This window comes from Sparus aurata, chromosome 24 (assembly GCF_900880675.1).
Source record: "Sparus aurata chromosome 24, fSpaAur1.1, whole genome shotgun sequence".
NCBI lineage: Eukaryota > Metazoa > Chordata > Actinopteri > Spariformes > Sparidae > Sparus > Sparus aurata.
Genome location: NC_044210.1, coordinates 11,130,673 through 11,152,677, shown reverse-complemented (window position 1 = coordinate 11,152,677; position 22,005 = coordinate 11,130,673). Strand labels below are relative to the sequence as shown.

The following is a 22,005-nucleotide window of genomic DNA, read 5'->3' as shown; positions in this document are numbered from 1 at the left end:
TTATTTTCTTCTCACTTTTTTTTATACTACATTATGCGTTATTTCTTTTTTCCATTTCCCACTTTAAACAAAGTGCAAAAATGGCTGTTCGGTGTGTTTATCAGAGCTGCTTTGCGTCTGATGAAGCACAGAACCTGAGAACAATCCTCGTGGTGTGAGCAGAGGACACTTCTCATTAGTCTCCCCCGACCAGCCGCCGGTTTCAGACCTGTATCTTTCATATCACTTCAGTCTACCGTTACCTAGAAATGCTCATAATAAGGTATCTCTCTGCTAATTAGCTGAGATACACTTTTAATGAGATCAAAGCTGCAAACTTTTCCATTTCCTCTGAACGCCTCGAGGAAAAGCTTCACTTAAAAACAATTTTTTTCTATCCTTTCAGGGGAAATACAGGAGAGAAATATTTGTAGTATTTTTTCCACAAAAGACTAGACGTTGTCGTGTGAGACGAGTCGACGGTGTCAGTGTTGTCGTACCCTGGCTTTGAGGGAAGGAATTGTTGAGCTGCTCCATCACTTCCTCCAGCCCAGATGCATCTTGGGACGGGCTGGACAGCTCGTCTTCACCTGAAACAGGAAGTAGGGGAAGGTTATTTTTCCACGTTCGAGAGTAGCTGGCTGACAAATAACGCCAAGTAACATTGTTTATGTTGTTGGGGAATGTGAATAACACACACACACACACACACACAGACACACACACACACACACACACACACACACTCAAATATGACTAACAGCGCATGGTGGTCCGGTGTAGAATAATAACAGCATGGTCTCTACAAGCTGTGAAATCAGACGTCTCTATTTATATCCTCCGTGCTTTTCAAAGGGTGGATGCAAATTAAAGGATATAAGTGGGAGAGAGTGTGTGTGTGTGTGTGTGTGTGCGTGTTCTTACCCATTGTATCAGTAGTCTGGCTGGCGGCCACGCGGAGCAGAGGGAGGGAGGAGTCGGAGCGCTGGGAGGAGGTGGAGGGAGAGGACAGAGCTGTGCCGTTCACCTTGGAATCCGTCTGAGACACACACACACACACACACACACACACACACACACACACACACACACACATTAGACACACAACAAATTGGCAGCAGCGCCGCCCAGCTTAATTAGAGGAGTCAAAAGGGAAGTGAAGTGTGTGTGTGTGTGTGTCAGCTGATTCTGGCTCTCAGACAGCGTGGAGGAAGCCGCTCCGGTCTGGACTCACTGGTGGGAAAACTTCACACCAACTTGTGTCTTATTAACCCGTCCTCCGCTGTCCGTCACCTCACGTACGAGAGCTCGCTGCCTTGCTCAAGCTGCCTTTCTGATCGCAGATGTTCTGCGGCTGTCACAGTTTCTCCTGTATCTGATGATGCTGTGGTTTGAAATTCAAATCCATCTTTTAAAGGAGCAATACGTGAGAATTGGCGACCTGTAGCACGAGGAGATGGTGCCGATCCTTCAGTTGGGTGTCGAGAAACCATGACTGAAGAGAACATTAACTCAGCTCCAGTTAAGAAAACGATGTAAATGTTGTGTTTGCGTTTGTTTCTTGTGTTAATGTATGGATGGTTACACACATCTGAAGTCTTTTAGTCTTATATTGCAGACGTTTTAAGGCCAAAAACCACAAAGGTGCTCCTTTTCTTGCTTGTGTTTGTAGCTGTATCTTGTTCTGTACACACACTTCCTGCAGGCTGATGCTTGAAATGTTTAATTATTAAATTCTCTTTAATATGTTATGACAGGAGACCCTACACAAAGGGAGGCCACGACCACCTTAATCTGCCTCTGGGTCTGACATGATACGGGTCCAGACCATCACGCGGTCAGATCAAGCTGAGGTATGTCGGCTAATTTGGGTGCAGCCGTTATAATGAGTGTGTGTCTCTACCTGCTCCAGCAGCTGTCTGAGCCGGTGCAGTTGGGACTCCAGCTGTTTGTTGTGGTCCTCCAGGATCTGCATCCGCGCCTCCAGCCGTCCTTTGTGCTGCCTCAGGAGTTTGGCCTCGGCGATGAGCTCGGCGTCGCGGGCGCTCTGCGGCGACACCGGGAGCATCTCCGGGGGCGACGGCAGCGGGGAGAGGCCCTTCCTGTCGTGGGCCTTCTTCAGGCGGTCGTACTCCGACTGTAGCTTCCTGTAGAGACGGCAACACTGGAATTAATCCAATCCAGTCCAGTTACTGTTATCTTTTCCAAAATCTCGTCGTTGGAATGAACAATCAGAGGACTGAGAGGAGGGAGTGTATACGGAGGAACATAAAACACGGACTGTGTCTGCTAAAGGTGTTAATGTTTGCAGTCGACAGCCAGAGTCTTTATTTATCCATATTCTCAGACATTATGCATTACAAGACTGATTAAACACGAGCAGGGAGACGAGGACACTGGGACTTGGCTGCCCTCACAGAGTGAATCTGAAGAATTGTGTTATTTTAATAGATTGATATTTTCAGAGCCGGTTAAACTCTGTCAGATGTACGCATAAATCCAAGTACGCACCTGGAATGAAACATGGTCTCATTTCATGGTGTTAAATAGCTGTCTACTGTCTGCTTTGAGTGTACTCGATTTTGGCACTTTTCTACAGCCAACACACTCGTAACTTAGGATCCAACATATGTTTAGCATTTACCACCATCCTGTACTTTTCACTTTCAGCCTCCACGGTTCTGTAAAAGTTCTCAATTTAAAGACGCCTTAAACAGAACATAACTCTTCAAGATTAATCCGTCCACCCAGCAGGGCAGCACCAACACTTTGCCAGTGTAGAACAGAACAAATTATCATGACTAAGGAGAAAATACAGCCGTTTATGACTGCCATTTTTAAAAACCAGAGCAGATGTAGTGTTTTTCTGACTAATCCACAGGAGAATAACCAAAACATTTTAACATTGGACGCCAAAATGAAGCAACAGCGGTCCGAGGACCATCAAGTTTGGATTCAAACAAAGGCATGCCGTAGCCGTTCCTAGTATGGGTGCAAATTATAAGTAATTTCTTTTATCACTGCCTAAAAAAAAACAATTATCGATTAATCTATAATAAAATATGAAATATTTTAAAACATGTTTCCTTTAGAAAACTGTTTTAACCACTGACATGATCTATGTTTGATTTAAAATCAGAGTTGGCTACATAAAGAGCTAAAAGACCAGATAACGTGAACACAGAGTTATTGAATTTTAAACAAAATAACACAAAATAACGACTTTAATTTAATCACAGGGCTCCTATTATCACTGTTCAACAACTCTCAACAAAATCCAACCAATACTGAAGCGACTAAATGGCTAAAATGTGATAGAAAATAGCATAAAATCATGTTTTCACAAATAACTTGTCTTTTAATTCTCGTGGCAGTATTCCCGGGATGCTTTGACCTGCTGAAGCTGAAGCATGTAATAATAGAAAGGACGGTCCGGCTCGCTGACCTGTTCTCCTGCTCCAGGTCGTTGAGGACCCGCTCCAGCTCTCCCTTCTCCTCCGTCTCCATGGAGATGAGGATCTGGGCGGGGCTGCGGGGCTGGCTGAGGGGAGAGCCTTGGTTCAGAGACTGGCAGTAGTGCTGGATCAACATGTGCTCGTCATCGCTGCAGACACACACACACACACGCCAGCACACACAAGTGAGTGAGGCAGCAGCAGTGGAACAGGACTGCACCACAGAAGAAGAATCTAGAAACCACGGCGGGGACAGAGAGAGGGGCCAGAGTCCTCAACTGTTTGCTACGCCGGATTTTTTATGTTTTTCTGAGCGACTGGATCGGCCACGCTCTGCCAACTCTGACCGATCACACACACTCGGGCCCGCGGTGTTCAGGGGAGGAGGGGGTTTTAATTAGGCCAGGTATTTAGATGCTGCTGCGTTCACTGCGCCGCGTTCAGCTCAGCCGGTCTTCCACGTCTGAGCGCTGAAGGAGCTGCAGACGTGCGGGCTTAAAGACAACAAGCCCCCGTTAAGTAAAAAAAACTCATTATGGGTGGAGTGTGTAGCTCTGCTCTAAAATAGCCTCCAGTTGCTTTCCGCTTCATCTTTTCCGTGCCGCGCGTTGAGAGTTATGTAGATGCAGCCACTCTTTAACCTTTTTGAGATTTTAATTACAGGCGTGTCTTTGCGGGTTGCGTTCATGTGCATCCATTACACTTTACAAACTTTCAGCTGCATTGTGCCTGAAGGGAAACTTGTCCAGCGCCCAGACTAAATATAGAAACGCACATTTACTTTAATTTTTTACGTGTGAATGTGTCCAGCGACTGCTGGCTGTCAGAACAGTGACTGTTCTTGTAATTTTATTATGCGGATGACAAATCTGTAATTGAAATGAAATCAGCACACACTTGGTGAAAAACTGTCATAAATATTTATAGAGGACGGAAAAAAAAATCTGTTTTTTGTTTTTTTACGATGGCAACATTTCAGATCTCAATTTTGTTCTTAGTTTGGGAACACCAGAGGCCTAAATTACAAACTAGGGGTGTGGAGTTTGACAGATGTGGGCGTTTAAAGGTCTAACAAAAGGTATTAAACTCATGCTGCATTCTGGGAACTGTAGGATCTAGTGATTTTTGGGCTTTGACCCACACTGAGATGGATTTTGTCTACTATAAGTTACCAGAGCACAAAGCGATGTCGCTGATGTTGAATTTCTATGTTGTAAAGATGTGGAGTTAGCAGTTAGCGCTGCGGGACAAGAGTACCGCCACACACTAACTGATTTTGGACTCATAAATCGTGTTTACACCTGTCACATTTACGAGTTTCACATCATCTGGAGGCTCTGGCTGTTAAAAAAAAAGTTAAATGCTGCGGGGATTTCAGCAGCTTCACACAGATGTTACCTGCTGGATGATAAAATATAAATGTAAAATGGAGCAGCAGCGTTTAAAACCGTAAAATGTTGCTGACAAATTAATCAATTTCATCACCGTCTGTGTGGCAAATCTGTTGCGATTGTTTTCAAGTCGAGTTCAACTTTGGACAACTTGACCTGCAGACGGGACCTCGACAGTAACTTGTAGCTTTAAGAACTTTTATTTAACTTCTCCTTCGGAAATAGAAGCTGCTGATCTCAAATTTAATCTGTCGAAATTTATTTGACAATTTATATTAAATAAACACTTCAGCCAGGGACTGAGCTAACTGTGAGTTAGCAAGCTAGTTTGTACAACTTTTTTCCCTTTAATGACTTTTTTGATTGAATGAAATGTCCTTCAATAGCTGGTTAACATGTTAGCTAGCTTACCGGCTGCAGTAGTTAATTCCTGAAGAATGAGTGGCCGCTACGTCCAACGAGTGTCGCGTACAAGATACGTAACGGAGGCGCGTGTTGGCATTTCACGTGCCAATAACGCTAAATGATTGATTCCGATAACGACCGACTCTAGATACGGTTTTTTTTGGAGCTTCTGTTCCTCTCTCTGTACCAATAAAAATCACCCGTTTAATATAAATCCCATTTCTTTGTACTGCTGTAAATACTTTTTTTTAGCGGGAATAAGAAAAAGCAAATGCATAGATACAGTTCTACTGCACCGACTGTACTTGACTTTTTACTTGGGATGCTGGGATTTTGTTAAAGAGCCACATATGAGCTTTATATCCCAAATATAATCACCAAGATAAAAAATATCATCCCCGAGGACAATATGAGTACAAGACAAACTGATATCACCTGCTTGTATCAGGCGTACAGGGACATACTTGTATGGGAAAATGACGCAAACAAGATAAACACAATCATATGAGCTCCAATCCAGAATATTCATCACATGTAAACAAAGTCACTGACACACAACACGAAACCAGCCAATGGAAACAAAGAAAACACAGAGCCAGTTCACACATACACACACAGAGCGAGGCCAGTCGGTTTTTGGTGAGGAGGGTTTTTGGCAAAAAAAACAACAACACAAAAACAAACAAACAAAAAAAGCGGTTCTCACATGCTCTCATTGGGTGAGATACTGTCATTCAGATAAGAGCCATTACGATTCTCCATTTCTGCTAACCTGCGGAGGGGGAAGAAACAGAGCAGTCAGTCCCAAAACCAAAAGGTCGAGCAAATTAGCAGATTCTTGAGGGGGAGAGTGATGAGACGATTGCAGCTTTTCGCACAGATTGGCATGAAGACGCTCCTCGGGCTCCATGTGTCCTGTCACGGCTTATTTAACTTCTAAACTCCGACTCTGTGGAAGCTGCTTTTCAGAGAGTGAACGGATGAAACGGCTGAAGCGAGAAACGAGTCTCCAGTTCCACTAATTGCGAGCAAACAGTGGCGGGGATAGAGGAGAATTTGGTCAAGCACATCATGTTTTTTTATTGTCGTTGTTGTTGTTGATGAGGCTGCTGGAGCTCCTCCGTGTTCGGCATATGTTGTTATGAGTTTACCCTGAACAGATGAAATGTAAGACACCCACACACCGCAGCCTCTCTGCGACCCTCCGTCTATTGCCTCGCCACTTTATTTCATCCCGTTTACAACCGTTGCACTACAAACTGAAGCTGCGCCCTCAGTATTTGTCCTCTTCAGATTTTTACACGAGTTGGCTCGTATCGCCTATGAGAGCAGCCTCATTAAAGCGGTAGCTGGCAGGACTGTAACGCTTAATGCTGCTATTTGGTTCTCGTTTTTTTATGTCTCGCTTGTGTATATGCCTTTTTAAAATATTAACTGTGGTCATATTTTCTTGTGCATTATTCACAAACACTGCAGGAGTACTGTCTGTAATGTGGGAGGCGTTTAAAATATCGTGACAATGTGTGCTAAGCGCAGGGAAGCTGCGTTAGCAAAGAAGAGCAAGAGGTAAAAGATGTGATAGTTCGAATGGACGCTGGTTTCTTTAAAAATAATACTCGAGTTTGGTCTGTATTCTTCAAATGGGGTCGTTCATACTATTTGCTTTTACATTGGAGCTAAAGAGGAGGTGGTTAGCTTAGCCTAGCATAAAAACCAAGCTAGCTAGCTTAAAAAGTACAATTTTGGTACAAATAAGATACAAACAACGTCTTAAACAAGTAGTAACGTTGTACTTTTGAGTTTTTTTAGTGTTTGTAGCATTTTTGATCATTTTGTTAATCACCTCTGTCTCTTAGGTGGTTGCTGAATTGAAGAGTAGCGGTGAGGGCGAAACTACCGTAAAGCTGACAGGAAGTAAACTCAAGTAAAACTTAAGAATTTAATTTAGCTGGAGGCACTTGAGATAAAAAACTATACACGTGTCTCATTATAACTCCAGGTAAGTGAGAACATTTGTTTTTTTGTGACATGGTTTAACTGATCCTTTAAAAGGAAGAAAAAAGCCCTGGTATTAACTTTGAAGAAACCAATCTCTGGCCATTAGCACGGGCCTTGTAAACAAACCTCCCGGCTGTGCTCCTCCATCAGATCTATCATGATAAAACGGCTCTGAGTGAAAAGCCAAAGATTTAAATTGCCCTGTTGCTATCTCCATCAGATCAGCTTCCTGGTGGTTGGAGTGTCTGCCCAGACATTTTGGGGTTTTATCAGCGCTCAAATAAAACCAACAAAAAAAAAGAGCAGCTCATCGCTTGGCAGTGAGAGTTTAAGCAGATGGACTGTGACAGACTGGCATCTGCCCAGGTCGGCGTGTTTGTACTCATAAGCCGCTACAGAAACAAGAGATAACCTCGTGATCTGGGGGGCCATCAGCTCCCTCAAGGCTTAATTATGTTACTTCTTCGCCCTACCACCTTCCTTTTTAATCTGCTGGATGGTATCTGGAATCCGCCAGATCTAGACGAGTCAGGGGCTGAGAGCGCAGGGCTGGAGGGGGGGGGGAGTGTGACTCAGCATGTGTGTCCCTCAGCGTGTGCTGCTGTGCGTTCATACGTGTGTGTGTGTGTGTTAGCCCGAGGCAACAGTGAGTAGTGTCAAACACTCTCTGGTGGGGATCAAAGCCTCGGCCTGTGGCTCAGACCTCACGCTGACTCCACTGAGGGATGCCAACAGTGCCCGACTGACTGATTCAATGACCGATTGATCGACTGCTTGACTGACTCTTTGTTTGATTGATTTGACTGCTTCTTGTCCCTCAGCGGTGGGTTTTTTGTTATTCTGGGGAGCGGTTAGGATCACTGCAAACTGAAGGGAACACCGAAAAATGTTTTGGTGAATAAGCTCTGATTGACTCAGTGTGGCGCCACAACAAATACTGATGGCTTTTTACTCTCTCGTTGGGGGCCGGGCGGGGGGGATTGATGAGGTTTTTGTCGAGCGCACATGCTGGCGCGCCGGATGGTGCAGGCAACATCTCAGATGCATTAGCATATGCATATACTGGCCTCTCACTGAAGAGCGCTTATTCACCAAAAAGTCAATGCATCACTTTATCATGAGTACAGATCCAGTTTCTTATGTATGCAAAGGGATATCTTGACATTTAAGTTCAGCCTTACGTGCACTATTACTCATTGGAGAATCATTCTCAGCACATTCAGCATTTAAACCAACAGCGCTGCTGGCGCTTACTTTACATTTAAGTGCTGTTTTTCTCTGAAAACTCCTGCAGTGATGTTGTGTTTAAGCAAAGACTGATTTAGAGATAAACTGGCAAATGCCTGGTGATAAAAAAAGACCCTTGAACGCTGTTTGTCAAGGTATCCCACATCTGTAAATAATCAACAATCGTGCATAAACCACTTTCAAAGCACTGACATATACAGCCATAAATATCTGGAGTATTGATCTGGAATGAGTGGTGTTAACTGTTAGAGGTACAGGAAACTCAAAACTGTGACCAAACATGTCTCTTACGTACATTTCTGATTTATACCTTTATTTTCTGCTTCAGGCGCTGAGATTTAAAATGTTTTGCTCGTCTTTTGTCAAGTGGAGAAATGTTGGAAGTCTGATTAAACAGTAACTGCTAACTGCTGCTAGAAGTAGCTACTTTTAGCTCGTTAGCTCAGTTAGCTATGCATCTAGCGGTCCGGACTGGGAGATCGGAGCGCCAGAGGACTGTTATTGTTGTTTGGTGTTAACTCTTACATATCGCACTTTTAAAGGGTACCACCACCAATTTTCACATTAGTCTTGTGGAGAACTGCCGCGTTTGTGAAAGTAAATTGCCCCCAGTTATGTCACTCCCTATCCAAGTTGTACTGTGGGAAATCTAGGCTCCAGGTTTTGAAAAGCAGTCCACTAGTCAAACATTACTCTCTTATAACACTGTTGGATTTGACTAAAGACAGTTTAAAAACAAATGGTCCAAGCCTTTGTTATGGAGGACGTTTCCTGTACCTTTAACTCATCTTCAGTGGAATAGAGAAGATGTAGGACACCAACTGGCCTCTATATTAAACCACAGACTGTATATGACATGTGCCTGAAGCGTAGGTCCACATCCTCAGTGTTAATCAAGGCATTTCAACAACATTGCTCGGACTTCGTTACTAAAATAGACTCACTGTGTTGCGAACAAGTCCATCTGTCACGTATACATGCCTGAGTTTTCTACGCGAAAACAATCAGACTTGCACTGTGGTCTCGTTTATAAAAGATCTCCTTAATGATCGGCTTTTCAAGTTTGAACGTTGACCGAAAGTTTCCCCAGAACTGCGTCAGCAAAGAATTGGGGCAAACGATCCCCTGTGAGTTAACGGCGGCGTGAACACTGTAGGGGGTAACGACAGGCGTCCCGATGCAGGAAGTGTGCCGCGCTTTAGCATTTTCTCCCAATTCATTATTCCAAATCACATCAATCAAAATGTTTCTGGCGTCTGGGAGAGCTCTCTGGAGGAGCTATTATCTTTGGCGCTCGTAGGGGCCGAGGGTAGCGTGGCGGGAGGGTGGGGGGAATCTAAAAGTGGAGCACGAGGGAAGGTTACTGTTCGCAACACTGTGAGTCGACGCTGCGAGGAGCTGCTGCCGGATGCAGATAGCGTTGTTACCGGTTGGCGTAGTGCTCGATCCGGGTGTGCGTGTCGTCATGCGAGAGCTGAGGGGACGATCCGGGCCTGCGACAGAGAAAGAGGGAGAGAGAGAGAAAACAGACAGGAAGAAGGAAACAGGAGAGATTCGTGAATCCAACCAGGAGGGACTCGTTAATCCAACACACACTCACACGTGCACAAGCCGCATGAATCCACAGGAGAGCGATGGAGGGGAGCGACAGTACGAGGCACAGATGTGAAATGCTCTGTAAATAAGCTCTCGTATCCTGCACTCCTGCTCGGAACACATCTCGCCTCGCACTTCAAAAAGACCCGTCGGATCTGAGACGTCACACCTCGTCTGCCGAGGGAAAGATCAGTGTTTTGACATCGTTAACCAGGAGTCTCGGAAGTATTCTTGCGACTTTACCTGCGTTGTTTTAGTCCTTGAGAATTTTAAGGTTTCGTCTCTTTGAAAAAAAAAAAATCCTGAAAAGTTCCCTTTGCAGCGAGGGGCACCTTGACGTTTCATTTGTGAGGAGCACAAACAGATGAGTTCTCTACACAAAGTAAAAAGGTGGACGAAGAATGACACACTGATAACGTGGCGCTCATGTTTTAGGTTCTTCAGGTCAAAAATGACCCGTGGAAAACCCGACCCGAAACCTCGCACTCATTAATTAACTTAAAACAAAAAAAAAGAGAGACCTGGTGTTAACAGACCCGTGGGTAATTAGACCCGGTCGACCTGAACAGAACACCTGCAGCAGCATGATGATTTATCACTTAACAAGCAGCCGCGGTGTGAAAAAAAGAGCAGCGACATAATGTTAATAATGTCATCGGAGAGATTGTGGAGTCATGGAAACCGATCTGTAAAAGAATTCCTTTATACGTTTGAGTCGTTAATAGAAACAATGTCCTCGTTCACCTCCTCCTCCGACAATAAAACATTCTGGATCCAACGAGGCGATCACTCTACAACCAAATCACAAAAACTTTATCTATTTTTTACTTTACTACTAAATCCATTTCCCAAATGATGCTGCGATTATGATCAGAGTCGATGTCGACCATGCTCGGGCCTCCTGGACATGAGATTAAACGTCCGGTCGCATAGCGGTGACGTCGGAAGATGAAAAGTCATATCTGCCGCTCATTACAGGCCGGGGGATGACGGTCATGTTTGCAGTCGGAATCAGCGAGTGACTCATCGTGAATCACGGGAGCTGCGGGGGTGATGTCGGGTTAAGCGGCGGTGAGAAAATGTGAGACGTGAACCCGGCAAGGCTACAGACGAAATGACACTACATGATGAGTGTGAAATGGGTAGAGGTAAGCAAGAGTGTGTGTATGTGTGTGTGTGTGTGTGTGTGTGACTGAGAGAAGGAATATGTATGAATATATATGTAGAAGAAGAATATTCGAACATGAGACTGACAGGAAGTGAATGTACAGGTGCATTGTGTGTGTGTGTGTGTGTGTGAGCCAGGTACTCACGCATGGTCTACGGGCCAGAAGTTGATCAGAGTGACAGGACTGCAAGACAAAAAAACGTGAGATGATGACACAGGAAGTGGGAGCACACTGCGCAGCGAGGCATGATGGGAGCTGTAGTATGGAGGCGGCGGAGTGACACGAACATGGCAGCGGTGTGGTCGTATATGAGACACTCACACACAAATACACGCACCATTACTATTGATGACATATTGATCGATCTCTGCTGTAAGTACACAACTTCATGGGTGTGTGTGTGTGTGTGTGCTGTTGCATTGCAGAGACACATGTCACTGAGTGCATATGTCCTCTGTTGGTGTGAGTGTTGCAACGCTCTCATATCAGCGTCAACCTTCGAGTCATTCATCAGTGGAAACTGTGAAGCCTTCACAAGCTTCTGCATTGTTGTGTTTCTTCTTTCTGGCCTTGAATGAATAACACTGCATTCATCATTTTCTCTTCAGGTGCCAATACCTTCATTTTTATTGACCTTGTGTGTTTCTGCCGATGGCAGTTTTGGTGGTTATTGGATTTCCAGAATCATACATATTCATGATAGATAGATATGATCAGCGTGCTGGTAAATATATGCCGGCTGTCAGTCCAAGCTTCAACGTTAGCATTAGCATCCTTCAGAGATCTGTTTATATGTTGCATTAGCGTCATTTAGCCATGTTTTACAGGTAGCATTAGCATCCCTTATGGTCAGCTTTCAAGAACAATTAGCATCCATCGTGACCAGGTTACAGGTAGCATTGACATCCTTCAAGATTAGCTTACAGGTAATCAAATCGAACACATTTGATATTAATAAACAAACTAAACGTATAGACAGCAAACACACGAGGAGCTGGAAACCAACTCTGAACACACACCGCAGTGTAAACACCCTCACAGCTACATCTGTCATTAAACTGTGGCTGCACCTGAAATTAAATGTCTGTGTGCAATCAGAGACCTGTGATTGTTTGAGCGAGCGTCCTCTAATTCAGGTCACATAAGTGGGAGCGTCTCACAGTTTGTAATAAAACCTACTATCTCGTCTTGTCCGCCCTTGTGTGAGTGTGTGTGTGTGTGAGACTCACGTTTCCATGTTGTCTCCCTCCAGGATGGTCTGGACGGGCAGGTAGCCCATGCGTGGGTGTTTGGCAAAGTAGCGCTTGGTCCTGAACTTGTTCTTCAGCACCTTGGCAAAGTCCCTGACATCCTCCCCTGATGTAGTCTGAAGAGAGGAGAGGGCACAAAGGTGGCTTTGTTCACTCCATGGGAGTGGGGCGCAAACACAAAAACACACACACACACATACACACACACACACCTTTCATTACACGCCGCTCATTTATTTCTAGCTCTTTTGCCTTTATTCACGCATCTTGTGAGTGAAGTTAATGCCCTCTTTGTTGGCTCTGAGTGTGTCATTACAGTTACGAGAGAGAGGAACAGATTTATGATGCTCAGCCAAGAGCCTCAGAGTCTTTATTTTCGCCCTGGGCCTGTGCTACTGAAATCACAGTTTAACCCTCTGTTTACACTACATGTTCTAAATATATATGGCTGCAGCTTCAGGTCCACCACCACACCAGCTGACATGTAGTGCTGCTTATGTGATTCGGCTACGAGTTCATTTCATGCCTTCTTTTCAGGTCTCCACTGTGGCCCTGCTGCAAAATTCACAGGCTTTTCCATGACTGTGGTATTATGTCAGAGATTATGTATGACCCAAAAAGTGTCATTCCCTCCCCGGTGCTGGCGGGTTTTGCACTGCAGAAAAAAAAAAGATGAAATATCTTAATAAGTAAGTCAAGCTAGTAGGAAATTAGGTCTTCGTGTCTTCTTTCAAGCAGGTCTTTTGTTAAATATCTTACTATTCTTTGACTTTCTCTTAGCATACAGCCAGAAATTAAAGCTAGAGTAATTTTTTTTCGGTCAGCTGGTGACAGCAGAATGAGCTCTAAACACAATACCGACATATTATCACCTTACAAAGTTTCTGGAGCTAACTTGTTAGCAAGCGCCTAGTCATTTACACATCCAGCAATAACAAATTAATAATATTCACTCTCCTTTTAGCTCCATTTTTGGTCTCCACCGGCTCCTGAGAAAAATAGCTGGCTCTTTAGCTGCGAAACGCTCCACTATGTTCACCAGCTTGTTGCTAATTACATCTGTCTGCTTTTTGGTGTAGAGCAGGAAGTGTAGAGTAGCTTGATCTGAGCTTTTTAAGGCGTTGGAATAGTTTGAAATTTTGCGAAACGTGCTTCGAGTCTGTGTTGAGAGTTGGTTTAGAAAAAATCTGAAGTACAATGAGAGGCTGAATCCAGCAGCTGATCATCTTAGCCTAGCATAAAGACTGGAAAAGTGTGAGAACAGCTAGTTTGACTCGCTTCAAAGTTGAAATCACATTTGCACTCCAGCATCGGTAGATTTTATCTTGTTATATAAAGTATAATTTCTTAAATTGGTAAACACACACTATCATAAAAAAATGACATGTGCTAAGCTAATTTCCTGCAGGCTCCAGCTTCATATTTAGAATACAGACATGAGATCGCTACAGATTTTGATGGATAAATAAACAAACTGACCATATAGAACACAATTTCATACGGTTTTATTTATCTGTGGCGGACCCTGCCACCTTATTGTCCTATGAGAACAGCTTGTTTACAAAAGAAATACTTTTTGGTTGTATAATCACCTCGTTAATATTGTTTGAATTCTTTCTCCAACGCTACATAGTGCTCCTATAAATTGAGGTTATTAATCAAGTCCACTGCTCACCAAAAAAACAGGGTAGTTGAAGGTGCAGCAGCTAATCTAGAGTGTATAATAGTATAAGAGAATAGAAATAGCACAGACACTCTGCACTAGGTGTAATATTAATTTACGGAGGCGAGCTTTTCAGGCGGTCTGTTCAGATCTGAGCGTGCCCAAGCTTTTTCACTCTACAACATGAGGGAGAAGATTACCTGACAGCAAGTTTGACACCATAAAATTCACATCTTCACCGTTTTCATTTCCATTTCATTTACACATTGCAGAGCAGGAATATATATATATATTTATATTCATACCGGAGTGCAGTACTCGACCATGGGGTACTGCATCTTATGTCCCTTGGCGACGCGACCGGAGAAAAAGCAGCTTTGGCAAATGTCATAGTTGAAATGTTTCAGACTGCGATATCTGGGGAGAGAAAGAGGAGTGGAAAGAAAAGAGGGGAAGATGGAGGAAAGAGGGGGGAAGCAGAAACATAAAAAGGAAAAGGGGGAGAATCAATAAAAGAAGATTTACGGTTCTGTTTTTTTCCACGTTAGGAGTAGTTAAAATTCCTCCAGCTCGGTACCTAAATGAGAAATTTATTCTCTGGCCCTGGGACTCTTCATTAAAATTTATCACTGCTCTTCCCGTGAAGGGGCCCACCAACAACAGAGCGGACACGCCTCCCTTCACAGGTCCGGTTTAAAAAAAGAGGAAGAAAAAAAAAACCTCTCCTGAGCTTTATGAGTATTTTAAAGGTTAAGGTTACAAATACGACTGCCGTTTCCGTCATTATAATCAGATCATCAATCATTCATACGTACAAGTGGGCTGTTTTACTGCCCGCCGCTCCGAATGCGGAATTAGATTAGGGCGACAAATAGGTTCACAAGCTTTTTCACAGCCGGAGCTACACTTTGGTGACAGAGAGCAATGTCATCGATCCGATGGGTGAGGCTAATGTGCTTTTACTGGAATAATAAACCCAGACAAAAGGGCTTCTTTCACCTCACAGTGGGCTTCCTCTTTTTTTTGTATTCTCATCCTGAAGCGACATGAACGATCCAAGTTGGATTAAACCGACTCTCTTTGTTTGATGAATAACATTAAATCAGCAGATTACAAATGTGAATTCTAAGTTTAACGGTGTTCAGGAGCGGAATTACGGGAACTGAAATGATTAGAAAACGTTAAAGCGGCATCCAACGCTGCGCCATTACGGAGCAGAAGGAAAGAGGGGATGTTTGATTTGAATTAATCTTAATCATAAAGTAGGTGTTCATGACTCACGCTGCCTACATATTGTAAATATTAATAATCTTGGAAGTTCATGTCAAACAGCGCGAAACGCTGCTGCTATATACCCTCGGCGTGCTAACATGCTCACAATAGCGGTGCTAACACGTGGATGTTAAGCAGGTGTCATGACACCTCGCTGTGTGTCATGACAAGTAGAGAAAAAGCTTCCGCGGGAGCCGATCAGGGAGCACCGGCGCTCTTTCCACATTTGTTCTCCGCATGCATGCGAAGCAACATGAAACGAAATATGAATAGTCCCACTTCCTGCTCTCCGACTGTTTAAATAAAGAACACCGCAGGGACGAGAACGCTCACCCGCCTTTAAAAATGAAAAGCTCCTCTGCGTTACCTCTAATAAAAAAAAGGAAATGCCTCCCCTCTGCAGCACTTATTGGAAAAATGGTGACATATAACGAGATTTAAAGGAACATACGGAGCGAGCGGCCTGCTGATGTATGCTGGAGACTAAACACTGATATATTAAAGCATTATTTCACAGAGCCCAGAGGCCAAAGATCTCTTTGTGCAGTCGCCCTTTATTTGGGCCTAATTGAAAGTGAAATTAATTTAGTGTTTTATTGCTCTCTATCTAATGAGATGGAGGATATAATACTCCACGGCAAAATGGCTCCAATTGGGCTCATTTCTCCTGATTAGACACTCAGACGTGCTGCTCAGAAGGTGGATTACGTGTCGAACATTCACTTTTGAAACCCAGATGAAAACTGTTCATTCAAGTGGCCACCGACCTGAATCCTATGATGGGACACTCTTTGCAGATGTTACACTTGGCCTGGTGCTTGGCGGTCTCGGCGGCGGCCACGCGGTGCAGGACGGGTAGCCACACCATGGACTGAGGCTCCAGACGCATCCAGTCCAGGAACATGGCGGCTTCCAGTTCTGGTTTGTTGTTGGCCTGCGGAGGAGAAGATGAAGGTGTGATGAGCGCAGGTTGAAAGTAAAACAAAAAAAAAAAGGGACACCGGGGAATTATTTCTCCAGCTTATCTTTTTAGTGAGGAGATGAAATCAGATCTTTGTTTGAAGAAGTGTTTTTTCTGAGAGTAAAAACTCAAAAAACTGCTTCACAGGGAGCCAGGGAGCTAAATATTTCATGTCTCTTGATGTTTTTGGTTGTGAAGTGGTAAAAAAAAATAAAAACGACCTTGGATGATATGTTGGGGAAAAACAGTTTGGTGAAAAAGAACTGCCAAATTTTATTTGGAGTCTGGTTAAAATACTTTCTTTTATAAAAGCATCCAACCGTACTGACTGAGACATGTTCATTTTCATAAATTCATTTTGGGTTACAACAAGAATAGTTTTACATGCTTTAATGCCGAAAAAACACATCAGTTGTCTCATAATCTCCAGTGCTTTGTCTGAAACAAGCTGAGGCCCCTCCCTCAGGAATACCCAGTCTCCTCTGATTGGTCAGCTCCTACACGCCTGAGCCAGCACTGCTAACAACAACACGGCAGCTGTGCTAATTCAATTGTTACCTCCCAAACTATCCTCATGATTAAAGCAAACATGTGACATAGTGTGATGTCACAGAGTCGCAGAATTAAAGGCGGGACTACTGACGAGGCGTTTGAGGAGCAGTTTTTCCTGTGGGAGAGAGGAGCTTCAGCTGGTGTGGACTTTGACCTTTTACATGCACAAGAACCACATCATGGGTCTACAATTTCCTGTGTATCAGGAAATAGCTTATTCTCATATATCATAGAGCTCAATCTTTATTTATTGCGCTTTGTTTGGACTCAATCCAACGTACACATTCTTGCTCCCACAAACACCAGTGTCGATTCGCAGACGGCTGAAAATACGCCTCAATAAAAGCACCATTTCCTCCTGTTTGAGTAACGTTTGCTAAAAAACGACAGTGACCAGCTGTTTTGGGCAATTACCGAGCCTTTATTTCATGTCTGTCCAGCTCCCCTAAATGAAAGAGTTGAGCAAAAATAAGCAGAGACAAGATATTGGCTTCATCCATCATTTTCCCGTCAGCTGGGACTCTGGGAACTCGGGGGTTTTGGAGTTTCCATGGAATTGACCCCCCACAACTCCCTCTTTCTTTCCGTCTGTCTGTCCCCCCGCCCACATGCATACCGACTCCTGGAATGAAGCTAAGCTACATCCATTTTTAGGGGTGGATGAGATTAGATTGTCCACCTGGCGTGTGTGGGCCTGAGGGTGTACACGTGTGTGAGTTTCTGTGTGTTTGTGCATCTATAACTGCGCTGAAAACCATCAGAATCCAAAGAGGACTGTTTGTTCGAGCCACATAATAAGCGAAAATGAAAGAAAATGCTTTCTGCGGATGACGGTGTTGGAGATAATCAGCGATGCACACAGGTGTCTGCAGCAGACTCGGTTTTTGTGACGCTTCAAGGTACAAACAAAAGCACCAGACAATTACAGCCTCAAAAAACCTGATTTTGACAGCTCACATATATCAAGGTGCGTATTAGCACTCCTGTCAATCAGCGCCATGTTAAGTGTCTTCGATAAAAAATACAAACAAAGCAGGCAGGCGGGCAGGAGCCGACACATGCTGATTGTGATTCTCGGGGGGACGATTATTATCTTCAGAAATCACCATTTGACGCTCGCTGCGCCTGTCAAGGCTTTCCGTTCTCATAAGCAGTTATCGATGACAATCGCGGCGGATGCTGCCCGCAACTCCTGGTCGTTTTAAACCGTGACATGTTCAGACAGAAATGGTTTCCTAATTCTGGCTGGCGACCGGGTTTTTGTCTGCAAAAATGAAAGCTACAAAAAGAAACGTTAGCTTCACAAGTTGGTTCAAAATCCCAAAAGACCGTTATGTTCCCATCTGTCTCGTATGAAATTGAAAAAACATGGAGATGGTCTTATAAATCAATTTTAAAAAGCACGCATATGCAGCTAGCCTGGGCCGCCCTGTCTTGTAATACCACTTTGTACATCAAGGTGAAAGAGAGTCAATGTAGCAGCCGGTCTGCCCTCAGTCCAACATGACAGTATGAAGAAGTAGTTCCCCCGAGGGCATAAAAACATATCAAAACACTGATAAAAACAAATAAAAACATGTAAAAATATAGTATCAATTACAACAGAACGCCACAAATTAGTCAAAAATCTTAACATGCAATGCTCCCGAACTATGCCTATCCGTCAGCAGTAGCAGGAATACTCTGTCAGCCTGCAAGTTTTCATATGTGCAGCTGATCTCACTACAGCCTCGTGCACAAAAACAAAGCTCATCAGGGCCTCGTCACGGTAGCTCAGCCGCGATTGGACGATCGTCGTACGGAGGAGGGTCTAATCGAGCGGTCATTTTTCCACAATATTCCCTTTCTGGAGCACACGACAATGGTTTTCCCTTTCTGAATACATCTGAGGAGAAGAGCTGAAGTCGGCGTCCAAAGACGGGACTTTCCGACATGGAAATGCTGGATCATCTTCTGGAGATCAGGGATAATCCAGTCAGAGCGCAATTACTGGAAGCCTCGCGTGTACGCTGGATTTGCCGCTTGTTTTGTGGCTCGAGCGTTTTCACTGCTCTCTGCTCCCAAACATAAAGAAAACACAAAGCGAAAGGCTGAGCTCCGGAGCTGGCGACTTTCCTTCCCTTTCCTCCTCTGTGCTGTTACACACTTCATCATCTTAACACCCGTGTGTACGGAGGTATACGGCTCATTCAAACCAATTTGTTTGCGAGATCTGTTTTTTTTTTTTTACTCCGCTTTCCATAAAAATGTGCATGTTTCCATTCCTGCATCGTCTCCACAGCTGTCAGAGATCATTTGTTTGATCCTCTGCAGGATGTCATTCACACACACACACACACACACACACACACACACACACACACACTCTGGCTCTGTTTACTAGAGTCTGTAATGCACTTGTTTTTTATCATCCCTGCTTTTATCGATGTTTCGCCCTTTTATTTCCTGCAAAGCTCTTGGTGACAATCCAGGTTCTTTCTATAAATAAACCCCATTTAGCCGGATGTAAACAAACACTCGGACACTCTTCACGCTTTGTGCGGAGGGCCTCGGGCATCAGTGTGATTACATATGCAGCAATTGCACCACCTAACAGTCCTGTTGCTATCATCATGACACCGTATAACTCTGCAGAAAAGCAAAAAAAAGCTACGTACAAACTGGAAGCAGCTGCGGACGGAGGGCTCGATGTTGGAGCCGCCGAAGGAGGCGACCTCGCCGAGCTGCCGGGGGATCTGGATGGAGTCGTGGAGGAGGAGGCCCAGGCGACGCTGGTCGCAGAACCCTGTCGCGCTGGCGACCTGTCGGAACAAAACTGCAGGGCGGGGGGAGGAAAAGTGTGAAGAGGGAATGATGGATGGGGAGAGACAGGGAGAAAATGGAGAGGTATGAGATAGACTCTAGATATTTCGGGCTCTGTTTATGTCCCGCACCAGCAACGATGCTTCCGATGAGCATTTTTATGACCTTGAAGTTGCCGTTTCCTGTTTGTTAAATGAGGTAGTGAAAAGTGAGCTGTTGGAAATAAGGTCTAAGATGTAACATCGCTTTAAATGTAAAAAAGATTGCGTTTACTTAACAATCGATGCACATGAGTCAGCATAAAAAAGACTAGATCAGCCTGCATTAATCTATTAATTAATGTGACTGTTTCTCCACTGTATGAAGAGTTACTCCTTCATGTCGTTAAAAATCGCAGATGCCGCCTGAAGGCACCACAACACATATGTAAATGAATCTGCGGTCTGATTGGAGAAGTGCCGCCGGAGCGCCGTGCCAATTACTATGCACAGCCGTCCGCTGTGTGTACCTTCATTAAAGCACACGCAAATAACATCAGGCTGCTACGAAATAACACACACACACACACACACACACACGAGACGGGTCGGTTATAACTCTACCTGTTTATGTGGAGACGTTGGATTAATGGGCCTCATTAATCGCGCACTTCTTTTCCAACTTTGTTTAGCCAAAGCGTATTTAAAGTTTTATTCTTTAAACACAAAACGCTGCTGTATCTCATCAATTACGATATTATATTACCGCTAATTACGTGAGCAGCAGCTGAGTTGTGACTGAGAGGAAAGTGGAATTGATGCAGCTCCGCAAACAAACTATTATTGTTTCTATTATTCATTTTGTTCTAATTAAGTGTTAAAGCCTCCACACCATCTGCCTCTGAAATATATTCAGACAACAAGACGATCTCAGGGAAAGTTTTTCCTCTTTATGCTCCGCTGTGATTGGCTCAGCTGTTACAGAGGTGCGAGAGGAGGAACGAGATAGGCTGGTTTGTGTTCGACTTCACTTCAGCTTTTTGAACTTTGTGCTGCGGCAGGTGGAGACACCCAAAAAGAAACAGAAACAATCCTACAGGTGAACATAGATATCTTTTTCTGTTGTTCTGAGTTGTTGAGTTGTTAACTTACAGTTTCATATTAGAAGTTTGTTGAAATGTTATGTTTAAATATGCAAAAAGAGCATCATCTAATGAAATATGCACTAATATCCATGCATTTTTAAGATAGATATCTGAACATCGCATAAAGCCATGTGCAAGATTCTTGTGTCATTTTGCTGACATATTAGAGTCAAAGGATTTTACACATGTCCTTTCAGTCAGGCTCTGAATGATATATGAACAAACCTCTCAGTAAAAACCTTCAGAATATAGAATATAGACAGAATACAGCACAGAACTGGAAGGTTTGCTGTATTCAAGTGCTGCTGAAGTGCAGATTTCTAGCTCAGAGAATGACAAATGATGAAAAAACAACCTTTAAGGATGTGTATTTTAAAATCCCATACATTCTGAGATTAATAATGCTGAGTAAGCATGGCTGAACAGCAACTTCTTACATTGGTTGCACTTGTGTGCCTAATCTTTTCATTCGGGTGCACCAGCACGAAGCAGCTTACATTTCAATTAAACTCCTTAAAACATTATGGAAATGATTGTTAACAGGAATTAAGGTGCGGATACAACTGCAATAACCTCAAGTGCTGATGTCATATTATGAAATTAATTGACTGATTAGAAAAAATTAATTGATTGGAAAAAACTTACAACTTTGTGTTCAGACTATTGTGTTTTCTCCAGTCTTACTGAGATACTGGCTATACGAGTAGTATCACCATTAAATATGGAACTTCTGACGTGCTTAAATATGCTTATGGGGCGTTCTAATATCTAATAACCATCTATGTAATTAGCATTAACGTCCAGAACATAAATCTAACCAGAAACAAACACCCCAGTCTTTCTTTTGTTGTTTCCTTCTCTCAGTTATCTTACAGATGAAAAGATGTTTTCACCTGTAGCTTCTTCCATTAAGAGCAACTAAAAGCCCTTTTATTAGTGCATAAGTGCTGCTTCTGTGTGTTTGTGTGTGTGTGTGTGCGTGTGTGTGTTACTTACATCTGTACTTATCCTCCAGGTGAGCCTTGCAGAGTGAGATGACTCCGGTTTTGAATGACAAAGTCCGGATCTTTCCAGTGCGACCACTGCCGGGCAACAAAACAGAAACACGTCAGAACATGTTCAACCTTCGCCGCGTCTCAGA

At 43.7% G+C, this 22,005-nt stretch overlaps 1 protein-coding gene across 7 annotated transcripts in view; it reads right to left on the bottom strand.

The window, feature by feature from the left end:
• Nucleotides 1-22,005, bottom strand: part of dmd (dystrophin) — a 303,308-nt gene that overhangs the window by 4,459 nt on the left and 276,844 nt on the right. For all 7 annotated transcript variants that reach the window (XM_030409547.1, XM_030409548.1, XM_030409549.1 and 4 more), the window contains 12 exons: nucleotides 21,861-21,946; nucleotides 19,597-19,754; nucleotides 16,194-16,360; nucleotides 14,460-14,571; nucleotides 12,471-12,607; nucleotides 11,386-11,424; nucleotides 9,904-9,969; nucleotides 5,937-6,002; nucleotides 3,425-3,583; nucleotides 1,883-2,126; nucleotides 904-1,018; nucleotides 480-569 (listed from right to left, as the gene is read on the bottom strand). In XM_030409547.1, the coding sequence (XP_030265407.1) occupies nucleotides 480-569; nucleotides 904-1,018; nucleotides 1,883-2,126; nucleotides 3,425-3,583; nucleotides 5,937-6,002; nucleotides 9,904-9,969; nucleotides 11,386-11,424; nucleotides 12,471-12,607; nucleotides 14,460-14,571; nucleotides 16,194-16,360; nucleotides 19,597-19,754; nucleotides 21,861-21,946 (1,439 nt within the window). The remainder of the gene's footprint in view (nucleotides 1-479; nucleotides 570-903; nucleotides 1,019-1,882; nucleotides 2,127-3,424; nucleotides 3,584-5,936; nucleotides 6,003-9,903; nucleotides 9,970-11,385; nucleotides 11,425-12,470; nucleotides 12,608-14,459; nucleotides 14,572-16,193; nucleotides 16,361-19,596; nucleotides 19,755-21,860; nucleotides 21,947-22,005) is intronic.